This window comes from Monocercomonoides exilis, assembly GCF_001643675.1.
Source record: "Monocercomonoides exilis strain PA203 chromosome Unknown scaffold18-1597598, whole genome shotgun sequence".
Taxonomy (NCBI): Eukaryota; Preaxostyla; order Oxymonadida; family Polymastigidae; genus Monocercomonoides; species Monocercomonoides exilis.
The window spans coordinates 505,440-518,354 of record NW_027150563.1 but is presented as its reverse complement, the minus strand read 5'-3'; the positions used below and the strand labels follow the sequence as shown (position 1 = coordinate 518,354).

Here is a 12,915-nt window from a genome sequence, read left to right as displayed (position 1 = left end):
AACGGAAAATAAAACACTGAAAGGAGAGGAAAGAGTTGACAAAAGAATAAAATGAAAGAAAAAACAGAGAAAAAATGAAATATTGAAAAAAAAACGTGGATAATAAAAGATAAAAACAGATAACTAATGAAAAATTGGATATTAGATGTTTGGATAAAAAACATCAAATTTGGATATAAAAAAAGAAAATAAAGTGAAAGAGAAGGAAAAAATAAAGACTTACAGATAAATGTCAATGATAATTGAAAATAAAATAAAATTGGGGATGAAAATACATGAAGGAAAAAATTTTTGGAAAATAACGAGAAATTGAAGAAATGAAATAAAAAATGAAAAAAAAAGAATTATTGTGGATACTTTCAGAAACAAAACAAACGGAAACAAAAAGAAAAAGAGAACAAGGAAATTGTTTGGGAAAGGTGATTGAAAAACTTTATGACGAAAATAAAGAAAAAAACAAAAAAAGAACAAGTTGAGTTCATAATAAATATAAAAAGTAAAAAAGTAAAGAAGATAAATAAAAAGGAAAGGATAGGGATAAGAGTGCAAAAACAAAGACAAAAAGAAAGGTCAACACTGAAAAAACATATGTAAAGATGAAAAAAGAGAAAATAAGAGAAGAAAAAAGAAACGAAGATAAAAAAAGAGAAAAGAAGATAAAAGAAGAGAAGAGAAGAGAAGAGAAGAGAAGAGAAGAGAAGAGAAGGGAAGAGAAAAGAAGAGAAGAGAAGAGAAGAGAAGAGAAGAAAAGAGAAGAGAAAAGAAAAGAAAAGAAGAGAAGAGAAAAGAAAAGAAGAGAAGAGAAGAGAAAAGAAAAGAAGAGAAAAGAAAAGAAGAGAAGAGAAGAGAAGAGAAGAGAAGGGAAGAGAAAAGAAGAGAAGAGAAGAGAAGAGAAGAGAAGAAAAGAGAAGAGAAAAGAAAAGAAAAGAAGAGAAGAGAAAAGAAAAGAAGAGAAGAGAAAAGAAAAGAAAAGAAGAGAAAAGAAAAGAAGAGAAGAGAAGAGAAGAGAAGAGAAGAGAAGAGAAAAGAAAAGAAGAGAAAAGAAAAGAAAAGAAAAGAAAAGAAAAGAAAAGAAAAGAAAAGAAAAGAAAAGAAGAGAAGAGAAGAGAAGAGAAAAGAAAAGAAGAGAAGAGAAAAGAAGAGAAGAGAAAAGAAAAGAAAAGAAGAGAAAAGAAAAGAAGAGAAGAGAAGAGAAGAGAAGAGAAGAGAAGAGAAAAGAAAAGAAGATAAAAAAAGAGAAAAGAAGAGAAGAGAAGAGAAGAGAAGGGAAGAGAAAAGAAAAGAAGAGAAGAGAAGAGAAGGGAAGAGAGAACAATATTTATTGAAAAGTGTTTATCATTATCGGAGTTGTTTTTTGAATAATGGTTATTGTTTAAATCGCGCACCTGGGAGGCAACAGGTTGTATTCAAGTACGTATATGAAAGCAACCGCTTTCATATATATTGCCTGTTGTCATGTCCAACCTCAAACCCTTTATGAAGTTGGCTGAGCATGCGCAATGATGCCTCGTTATGTGTTAAATGTTGAAGAACAGTAAGAATCAGAAGAATTAAAGGAAAAATCTTGAAAAGAATTGTTTGAAATATTACAAAAACCAAAAGCATCACAAACACCGCAACAATTGAAACCACCAAAACCTTTCCCCAACAAAGAATTGTTGCATTTATTACAAGAACAATTATTAAAAAAAGAAATCGAATCAAAAACAGAACAATCTCGAACAAGAACATGCCTTTTTTCGAATAATTCTTTTGTTGTCCTTGACAATGAAAAAGCGTTTGTTGGTTTGATTTGGTTATCAAAAGTTTTTCTTTCGTTTGTTGTTTTTTCTTTCTTGAACACTGTTTTCACCTCAATTAAAGCTCGCTGAGATAAATGACTGCTCACCGAAGCAGATATGCATTTTCCTTTTCTTTCGAAGCACAAATAACATTTCATGTGATCAATTATCAATGAGGGCCAAACGGATCTGTTTGATGGTATATATTCTTCGAAAAATCTTTGATGAATTATACTTTTCATGTCATTTTGAAGGATGTTTGATGAAATTTGTTGTTGATGTTCATTTGCCAGTCTTCGATTGCCACAAAATTTTGAAGAGTTGAAATGAGCTGAAAAGAAAGACAACAACTGAGGAAGTGTTTCAATATTTTCATCCACGTTATTGTTTATTAAGTTAACCAAAGTTCCGAATTCTCCATCGCAGACATTTTTGCCATGATGCTCTGCAAAGAAATTCAGCTCTGTATTTTTTTGTGAAATACTTGTGAGTTTGGAGAAAGAATAAAACTCAACAAGAATCTGTTCCTATTATGTGGACCAGAATCGCAAAAAAATTTGACTGTTTTCATATTATTGTAAGCAGGCCTTTTGAAAATAGATTCGAGACAATCAATAACGAAGCGATGATCATTGGTTAAGCAATGAGAGAAAAAGTTATAATTATATTTGGATAAATGACAATCAACAAATTGATATGTGATAACTGTAAACTGAGATATTTGGTTGTACTGGTAGAATTCTTGCTGAAGTTGAACGTTTCGAAGTGGAAGCTTCCTTTTTTCTTTAAAATCAAATACACAAACAACTTCACCTTCTTTGACATTATGAACGCAATGATTGTAGTATTCCCTTTGCCAATTTGCAAATAGTTTATGTTCCTTTAAAGATTTCATTGTCGATAATTCCTTTTCGGTCAGAATTTGTGAGGAATTGGATAATTGATGTTTCTTTTCTAAAGATTGTAAATGTTGACAATAACCACACATGTCCGTCCTTTTCCTTGCTTTTACAGAATTTTTTGTAAGTTTGTAAAAGTATGATAATGATAGTTTGATACTTGTTTCATTAACAAAATCTTTCCAAAGCTGATTTTTTGGAATGAATATTAGTCTTTTTTCATCAGGAGAAAAAATTAGTGGGACATGCCTTGAATTTGTGAACAAATTCTGTTGAAGAAAAGTTGAAGATGTGTTTTTAGAAACAGAGGAAAAAATGTTGCTATTGATTGATGAAAATTGAGCTCCTTTTGAAACAGATGAGATTTTGCGGAGTTGAGATGAAGAATTGGAAGCTGAATCAAGTGAGGAAGAGAATGCAAGAGTTGAGGATTTCTTATAAAAAATGAATATGACAAAGAGTTGATTTTTTTATTATTATTATGACGTGATAAGTGAATTGATTTATTTGGTTCTTGTTTTGAGGAATTGTTGTTTTCATTTGAAAACAATGCAATGGAAGAACATGACGGTTTCCTCGAACAAAACGAATGAGTTGTGTGATGTGAATTTGTGTTGCCTGAAAAATTCGAATGAAAAAGAATATTCGATGAGTTTTCAATTGATTGCAACGAATGGTGAAATGAATCGAGCACATCATTTTGAGCTTTTTGCGAAAGAACTAAGTGAGGTGATTTTGAAGAAGCATTTCCTTTTGTTGAAGTGTAATTCTGCATCAGAACATTGTTTGACATGTGTGGACTGATTGAGTGAATAGTGTAAGGTGAAATGATTTCTTTATTAAACAGGTCAACAACACTTTTATTATCATCTTCGATTTCATTTGTTGTTCTTGAATCCCTCCTTGTTTTGTCTTTCAAAACTGACTTGTCTTCCAATGTATTTCCAACTGAATTAATCGAGGTGAAAATCTGATTGTTGTTGGAATTAAGCTTTTGAGAAAGTGAAGTTGACAAGGTTGAAGTGAAATATGCAGGAAGTGAAGATGATGCATGTGAGGATAATAAATATTTTCCTGGATTTGACAAAAAACAAATTGATGAATTGAAAGTATTTGGATTATGATAAAAGAATAATGAAGTTGTCAATTTCCCGTTTTTATCAGTTGGTGAAAGATTGAGATTTCTTATTGGTTGAAATGAAGATTGAATTGATGAAGATGATGAACACGAAATGTTTGAAGAGTTGCAATTTTTTGTTTTTTTGTTTGGAAAATTAGAAGAAATTGTTTGTTGAGTTTCTATTGGTTGAGATGAAGAATCAATTGATTTTGCAAACGAATTTAAAGAAATATCATCAATTCCTCCTTTGAACAAATTGTTAATGTGATTGGAAGATTCTTCAATTAAATAAAGTGTGAATGATGGTCTATATCCTTCTTTGAACAATAATTTCCAACTCAAATCATATTCTTCTTTTCTCACAGAACGAGTACAACCATCATTACAGATAGTCCAATATTCTTTTGGTCCATCCTTTGAAAGAACAAATGATATGTAGTGGCCATGGTTTTGGTCTATTCTTTTGAAAAGAATTTGTCCCATAAACTTGTAACATGCATTTTGAATTGATTTAACTGAAGGACTGATTCTTGAAAAATGTTCATTGCACGACTTGTGAACTGTTTGACAGTTATTTTCATCTGTCTCAAAAATTATCATTTTTGGGGGAATGACGTTAGGAGAATAATTATATTCGTGGGATATCCCTAATAGTTTCGGAAATTTGGATATTTCATTCCATTTTTGAAATTCACACTTTTCCTTTCATATTTCACAGAACACTCTATTTGGGTGCCTCATTTTTTCTTTTGCAAAAAAGTTGATGAATCCTGTGAAAATTGAAGCATTGTTGATAATCACATAATTAGAAAAACCTAAACTGCTTGACGACAAAGTACCGCATTTCAAACATTTCTTGAAAATTAACCCATCTACACTCGTCAATTGTTTGTCAACCAAATCATCTTTCAAAAGCATTTCCATTAAATGATCAAATGCTTCACAAACATTTTGCTGCTGTCTTTTGCCTCGCTAAAACGAAATATCCCACTTATCAATTAATTCTGATGTCCAAGATGAAATAGGTGAGTGATTGCAAATGAGCTCATTGCAAACGTTTATCAACTCCGCAGAAATTCCACTTCTCACGTTGTTCTTTTCCTTTATTATACCGGAATGCATAACTGTTGATAAACATTGAAGAATAGATGAAATGTAACAAGTGTTCCCTAAATTCCTAAGCCCCAACCTTTTTGTGATGAAATTATCGCTATTAACAATTGCCTGCTCTTTGATTGCAATTGATTTATCAGTTTTTATTCCACAGTTTTCGTTCCTTTCCTTTGAATCTTTGACTTCTTTGCTGATATATGAGTTCATTGTATCAAAATGCGTATCACTCCGAAAACAGGTTTTATTTTCTTGTGATGATTCTGTATTTTTAGTGACCTTTTGAATAAGAATTGGCGAGACGAATGAAGACGTTGATGCAGGATTGAAATATCTTTCTTCTTGAACATCGTGATGAAGCATTAATTTTGAACTAGACGAATCCGTTCTAATTAAATGATCTAATTTTTTGATTTCTAATGTCTGAGCATTTTGATGTTTCAAATTCTTTTCTAAAAAATATCGAAGTTCATGAGGCTTCACAAGTGTAGGCGAAGGAGGAGCATGAAGAAGATTTCCGTCATTAAAATTTTGGTTCTTGACTGATAAATTGCTGGATGTTGAGGATTTTCTGTTGACATTTTTTGACTGATCAGTCAATGAGTTAACATGTTGATTCAGTTTATTATCTTTTATGTGAGTGACATGATGATCTATTTCAGATTTCGTAATGTTAATATGTAATTTGGGTTTCAAATCGAGTTCCGGGTTTATCTTGATTTCTTTATTCCAAATTTCTTCGTCCAAGCTCTCTTCATATTTTTCATATTTTTGCTTTTTCTTTTTCGTAATTGATGATGAAATTTCTGATGAATGGTTTTTCATCCATTCATTCCCCACGCACCAATCTGAATAATTCAAGCCTTTAGAAAATAAAAATCAGACACAATCATAGAAATGAAATGAATGAAAACCAAATACCTTTTCGACATGAAGGAATTTTTGGAGGTATGGGGATTTTTATTTCGTCTCGGTTTTTTTTTCTCGTTTGCTTTGCATGATTTATTTTTCCTTGGGTCACGTCATACCCAAAGGAAAGCAAACGATCGCAGTAGTGATGTTTTGATAAAGCTTGCAACATTGTCGTTTGAGTGTGAACTGGGGCATTATTGTAGGCTGTTGCTAGCTCTTCAAGAAGTTCATGATACTCTCCTATTTTCACGTTTGCATTTAATAAAAATAAAAACAAATCATTATTAAAGTGCATATAAATGATTTTTCACATAACTTTGAAATCAAAAAAATAAAGAACCACACCATTTATCCTCTTTTTCACTTCTTCCGCAAATGGTGCTGCGCGGCGGTACCTTGTGAGGATATACAGCAACAATTCCACCTTATCCTTTCCCCCAATGCGCTCAACCTCTTCCCACAAAACATCTGCTCTTGAATGAAGAGTTGATCGTTGAAGATTTGACGTTGAAAAATTCATTATGATTGCAACCTTCTTATGGGATAAAAGATTTTTTTCTTTGAAGAAAAGCAAAAAGATAATGTATTAATATCCCCTTTAAATTAATTAAAACAAATTCTGCTTTGAAAATTTTATAAAATATAATATTCGCATTCAACTGAGGAAGCAGTACAATTGAAATGCATTTTTCTGATTTAGACAATCATAAATCTACACAGAGTAATTATAATTCAATAACAATGAACGTAAATGAATATTTGTTCTTTCGGAAGGATTAATGAAATCGTTAGCTGGAGAAGTAATTGGAAGTAGTTTTTGACATGAAAGGATGATTTCACACAACACTCCACGGGGACAGTGGATAAAAGAAGTTCATTCTCTTGAATCACTTTTTGAAAACATTCTCTCCAAAAAAAAAAGTTGATGAAAAAAAAGGATAATGAGAGGATGAGAAATTTTTGAGTGAAATACATGAAACTGTGATATTTCAAAAAAAAAAAATATATGCACTGCTTGAAGAAGGAAGAACGCGATTATTGAAAAGAGGAAATTTCGACGATCTGTTTTGAATGGAACCAGGATTAGGAAAAGGAGTCAAATGCTTCGTGAGTATTTGTTCACCTCTCTTGAAATATAAACGCAAATAGCATCTGCCGACAGAACTCTCAATGCAAAAGCACGCTTCGAAAATAGAGAAGCAGAATATGCTGGAAGTTGTTTGAAGGTGGGCTCTCGGATTATCTGACTATTACGCATGACAAGATCTGCGAACAGCTATGTGAGCGGTCGTGTGAAACAAGGAATACAGAGATGGCAAGCATGAGGGATGGATGATTAAGCAATTTTGGCGGCAGCATCCATTTTTGCCACATGAAGAGCACAATACACAGCTGTCTCCAGGATTTGCGTTGTTCAGAAGAATTCACATAGCTTCTTTCAGCGCAAAAAGCGTCCACAACTTGTGCAAACAGGAAAACTATCTCCTGAGACATGCATCCTCGTGCTGGACAATTCACAAATGTTTCTTCATCCACTTCATCATTGTCACTTCCGTTCCTTTTTCCATCTTCGATCTTTTTTGATGATGAAAAAAGAAATGATTACTTTTATTTTGATTCTGCTGCTAATATTCCCCTCATTTCAATTGGTGTTGGAGACGAAGAGAAGAAGATCGTATGTTTCTTATCTTCGGTTTTTGCTTCCACTTAATTGAGAAAAGGAAGCTTCTTCAGATCCTCAGAAAATGTCACCTCTTTTGTTGCATTCAAAATGTAACAGCAATGGATATGATTCATTGTTATTATCATATCCTTCTTCCTTGACTTCTAATTTTCGTTTTTTTCCTCCTCTTCCTCTTCCTCTTCCTCTTCCTCTTCCTCTTCCTCTTCCTCTTCCTCTTCCTCTTCCTCTTCCTCTTCCTCTTCCTCTTCTTCTTCTCCTCTTCCTTTTCCTCTTCCTTTTCCTCTTCCTCTTCCTCTTCCTCTTCTTCTTCTTCTTCTTTTCCTTCTTTTCCTTCTTTTCCTTCTTCTTCTTCTTCTTCTTCCTCTTCCTCTTCCTCTTCCTCTTCCTCTTCCTCTTCCTCTTCCTCTTCCTCCTCCTCTTCCTCTTCCTCTTCCTCTTCCTCTTCCTCTTCCTCTTCCTCTTCCTCTTTTCTCCTTCGTTCAATGCCATCTTTAACGGTGACTGTCCTTTCATTGCGTTCATTTGCCTGCTCATCTTCTGCTTCACTTAACTTCATCTTCTGTTTGATCAACACTATTCCTGCAGACACAAATAATTCATTCTCCAAGGAGGGCTCAATCACTTTCTTGTCAGCTTTGGCCTCCTTTTTCCATTCTTCCTCTTCTTCTTCTTCTTCTTCTTCTTCTTATGAAACCATCTCCTCTTCTCTCTTCTCCTCCAAAAGATCCACTCTTGCGCACTCTTGCTCTAAATGGTAAATCGAAAGTTCTGTTTCATTAGTTGAAAAGGCAGGTATGATAAAGAGACTGGATGTCTGCCGAAGCAACATCCACAGTTGCTTCAAGCTCTGCTTTCTTTCTGATGATGATTTGGAATGGATCTTTGTCTTTTGAGAAGGTGAAAAAGAAGAAGAAGATAGATAGAACTGGCTCAGAGAACAATGGTTTTGAGACATTCATATTTATGATCTTCACACCAACCATCAACAGTTGCGATAGCGGAACTATTAACGCTGACGCTACATCACGTTTCCTAAAGAAATATTCGCGGCGATCACAACATCCTCCAATGAGAGTAACCCACTCCCATCAGACACCACAACCACACTCGGTAAAGTTTCTGCTCTAGAGTTACAATCAACTCTCAAATAACTCATTCCAATATGGTCTGTCGAAACACTGAACAACACCCCTGTCAAAGAAGAAGATGAAAGTGCCCCTGTTCCAATAGAACTTTTATCTTTGCCTGTTCCAACGATTGAAATCTTCTTTTCTCCTCTCAACTGTTGCTGTCTCGCTTGCGTGATTCTCTTCCATCAGTGTGACTGACAGACTCACTTGGATAACGCTCTTTTCAACTGCAACACCAATGGTTCTGCATGCATATGATTCATTCGCCCCACAAAACTCTTCTGCGTTTCCTCCTCTCACTGCCACAAATCTATTTAGAATCCCTCTCTTCAGCCAATCCTTCTTTTCTGTGTGCTGATATGCCCAGGATCCTGAACTAGAATAATTATACATATAGCACACTCTCATGTCATTTTCATTTGTGGTGTAACATTCAAAGAATGGGTTATTTTGGGATAAATAGAGATTATTTTGATCATAATACATCACATCATGACCATATGGAGTGGATGTTGTTCTACATCTGCATTCGTGAAAAAATAGAAAATAACAATAAAATGTGTCATTTGGCGCATTTTCTCTATTCGGATTAATCCAAAATCCTCCTCCATATGCAGATGCTGAACATGAAATAAACTGAATGCTCCTCATTTTGAATGTGACAGGAACAGTTCTACAATACATGCCTCCACCTCCATTGTTTGTTATCGAGCATGAAGTGAAATTGCAGTCAAATACACACGCACTCTCCCCTTCTCCATTTTCTGTTGGAATGCATCCTGTTCCTGAAACCTGAAAAGATTCAAAAAGAAGTCCTCCTCCAGCGCTGTATGCTTTGCAATCCTGGAATTCACAACCGCTGATTCGGGCACATGATGAAATGGTATGAGCATACATTCCTCCTCCATATTGATTTTGTGCTGTACACGCATTGAACACATTATTTTCGATACGCACAGACATAACTGTCAAGCACATAATTCCACCTCCACGGCTGTATGCAAAGCAATTATCAAACAGACAATTCGAAACTGAAAGTTCTCCATTTCCCTTGTTGTACATGAAAATGGCCCCTCCGCTCGATATCCCGTCTGTGGTGGAATCAGCTTCTCCTGTTGTCCTCGATCCATTCCATTCACACCAAATGAATGAATTTGCTCCATTTTCTGTTTCGTTCTGTCTGTCTGGAGTCAACTTTCCATCTGCATTTCCTTCACATTTAACATTTCTTGTTCGACAACACCCAATGAATGAAGTGTTTGAGGCTGTCAATGAAGCCAAGGGGTTGTTGAGGGAAGGAACAATCCCTCCATCATACGCATCGCAAACAGACGTAAATGAGCAACTGTTCATCAGACTTGTGGTTTGGGTTGACGTAGTTGCTGGAGACGGACAATCTGTTGATGCAGTTGAGATATTGAAAAATATCAAATGAGAGAGGGATATTAGGGGTATAGAAGGCGATGAAAGAAATGCTGTTGAAGATGAGATAAGAGATTCGCATGTCGAAACACTTCCATCTTCGCCTCCTTCTCTTTCCCATGCCCCTTGGAGCAATGTCTCAAAATATCTCAATATGATTGTATCCCTTTTCCTGCATTTTGCACCTTCTTCATAGTCTACTTTCCCGGTATTCCTTTTCCTTTTGTTGTAATCTTCTGCTTGTTTTCAAAAATCCATTTTCTTTCATTGCTTTTGAATGTTCGCGCAAAAGCCCCTATTATTTTTTTAAAAAGATATTCAATAATACAAAAATAAAAATACAAAAATACAAAAAAAAAAAATAATTAAAAGATATGTGCATTAAAAATATTAAAAATATTAAAAATATAAAAAATATAATATGAAATATGAAAAACTCTGTACCATCTTCTTTTTGAAATCTTCCGCTTCACCTTTCGCCTCTTCCTCTTTTTCTCCTCAAATTCAAATCAAATATCTTCTTCAACCATTTCTTCAATTTTCTGATTTTTCTTTTATCACATCTCCTTCTTTTCAAATCACTGCAAAGATCATCTATTCCCTCCTCTTCTATCAATTTCGTTTATTTCCTCTTGTTCATTCATCCATATACCCTTCATTCGTCTCCTTCTGCAATCTTTCTGCTATGCATGCACTTGCATTCGCATTGAGTATCCCAGCGATAATCATAATACCTGAAAAATATAAATATAAATATAAATTTATTGTTATTTGAAAAAAAAAAATAATAAATAAATAAAATTGAGGTTTCAAAAAATTAAAAAAACGAAGAAAGAAAGAAAGAAAGAAAGAAAAAAGAAAGAAAAAAAGAAAGAAAGGTATTGCACACATTCAAAATATGCATAAATTTTGCAGAATCTTTTTCAACTCATCAAATCGAGAATCTTCTTCGACGTCTTCCGTTATTCCCTCATTTCCCCTATCACAATCTCGCAATCCTCTCTTCTCCTGCCAGCTTATTCAGTCCATCCCTTCCTCTTCTGCTTCATCTCCTCCTTCTCCCTCTTCTCTTTCCCTCTCAAATCCTTTCACAAGACTCCAAAATACCTCCATATCAAGTGGGAAAAAAAAATCCAAACTATTTCCTCGGTTTCACCAAAAAGCTTCTCTTGTTCATGTTTCTGCTTCTCTCTCCTCAATCTCTCTTCAAAACAGTCTCTATTTATGCTTTTCTACTCCTTCCTATGCCTCATCTTCCTCGTCTGTCTCGTCTCCTCCAAAACAAATCCAAACTCTCTTTTGATAAGCAGCATCCACTGCGCGCAAACACCAATAGATGCATCGAGTAAAATGCTTCATTCTCTAGTAAAAAAATGATATTCAAGCAGGGGAGACTGCAATAGCAGATGATAAAAGTTGATGATATCTTTCCCCTCTCATTTGCCGAACTCAGAAATACCCTTAAAAGTTTCAGCGACACAGAAATAAATAAAAAGAGCACAGAAATGAAGACGATGGGGGAAACGCTAACTAAATTGTGATGAAGACGACGAAGAAGAAGAAGAAGGAGAAGGAGAAGGAGAAGGAGAAGGAGAAGGAGAAGGAGAAGAAGACGAAAATGAAGAGGAGGGGTAGGAGGAGGAAGAAGAAGAAGATGATGATGATGATGATGATGAAATATTCTGATGCGTTGAAGGTGAAATGTGAGATGAAGAGGGGGAGGATGAAGAAAAAGAACTAAGTTGATTACCAGAAGAAGAAGAAGAGAAGGATGAGGAAGAAGAAGGTGAAGATGAAGTTGATAAGAGAGGAGCAATAGAAATTGTGCGTTTGTGTGAATGATTTGAAGCATAAGTGTTGGATAAAGAAGATGTTGTGTCTTGATGAGAAGAGGAAATAAGCAAAGAATGAGGAAGAGAAGAAGACAAAACGTAATTTGGTTGATAGATTGGATTATTTAATGCTGAAGAAGGAGAAGTCGAAGATGAAGGCAAAAATGAAACGCGAGGCGAGAAAGAAGAAGAAGAAGAAGGAAATATATTGGATGAAGTTGGAGAAGAAGGAGCAAGCGAAGAAGAAGAGGGAGAATAAGAAGAAGAAGCAGGAAAAGCAAATCCTGAAGCGTTTTTCAAACCAGGTGATCCAAAAAACGGCCACATTGATTTCGAGACTTGATCATTCAGAGAAAGTCTTCTCAATTCGTCTGCATCACACAACGAGCAGACATCTCCTCCGAAGCAGTTCAATGAAGAGTCCTCTCCATCGCTGAATAAGTCTTCCTCATATTCATCTGCATATTCATCGGAATCTCTGTTTTTGCTCCTCTTGCTGTTGTCGCTTCCGCCTTTCTCTTCGTTGCTTTCGTTGTAGAAATTGCTGTTTGCTGAAGAAGAATCTTCACTCAAACATCTTCGCTCTGTTTTCTTCTTGTTGTTCTTTTGATTTTTTTGGTTTGTCTTCCTTTTGTCTCTCTTTTCTTTCAAAGAAGCTCCTTCGCCTTTTGAGCCATTTTCTTTCTTTCTCCTCTCTTTCTCTTCTTCTTCCTCAAAGAAATCATCGAATTCAACTTCATCAGCATCGAAGTTGATGATTTCTTCAATGCCATCTTCATCTTCCTCTTTCTCTTCTTCCTCACCTTTCCTGTTATATTTCCTATTCTCTCTTCTGCCTTTCCTCCTTCTGCAGTCATAGCTCTTAATGTTCCTCTTGTTCCTTTCGTTTTCTCTTCTTTCTCTTCTTCTTCTTCTCGACCGGCTTCTGCTGCTCTGCACAATCTCCTGCATCTCCCTCTGCCTTCTGCTGAGCATTCTTCCTCTCTCTTGCTCTTTCCCTTCTGACAATCCAGAAACATTTGCAT

At 35.0% G+C, this 12,915-nt stretch overlaps 3 protein-coding genes across 3 annotated transcripts; all 3 read right to left on the bottom strand.

Annotated features, from left to right (window-relative positions):
- Window positions 1–7,627: 7,627 nt before the first annotated feature.
- MONOS_8166 (uncharacterized protein) lies at window positions 7,628–8,062 on the bottom strand (the record flags this gene model as incomplete). Its single annotated transcript, XM_067878553.1, has 1 exon — window positions 7,628–8,062. One exon carries the CDS (start codon window positions 8,060–8,062, stop codon window positions 7,628–7,630), a length of 435 nt encoding a protein of 144 aa, XP_067728785.1.
- Window positions 8,063–8,741: 679 nt separating this feature from the next.
- Window positions 8,742–9,989, bottom strand: MONOS_8167 (uncharacterized protein; the record flags this gene model as incomplete). The annotated part of the gene is made up of 1 exon (XM_067878554.1): window positions 8,742–9,989. The coding sequence occupies one exon, from the start codon at window positions 9,987–9,989 to the stop codon at window positions 8,742–8,744; it is 1,248 nt and encodes a 415-aa protein (XP_067728784.1).
- Window positions 9,990–12,537: 2,548 nt separating this feature from the next.
- MONOS_17463 (uncharacterized protein) lies at window positions 12,538–12,915 on the bottom strand (the record flags this gene model as incomplete). The annotated part of the gene is made up of 1 exon (XM_067870386.1): window positions 12,538–12,915. The coding sequence occupies one exon, from the start codon at window positions 12,913–12,915 to the stop codon at window positions 12,538–12,540; it is 378 nt and encodes a 125-aa protein (XP_067728783.1).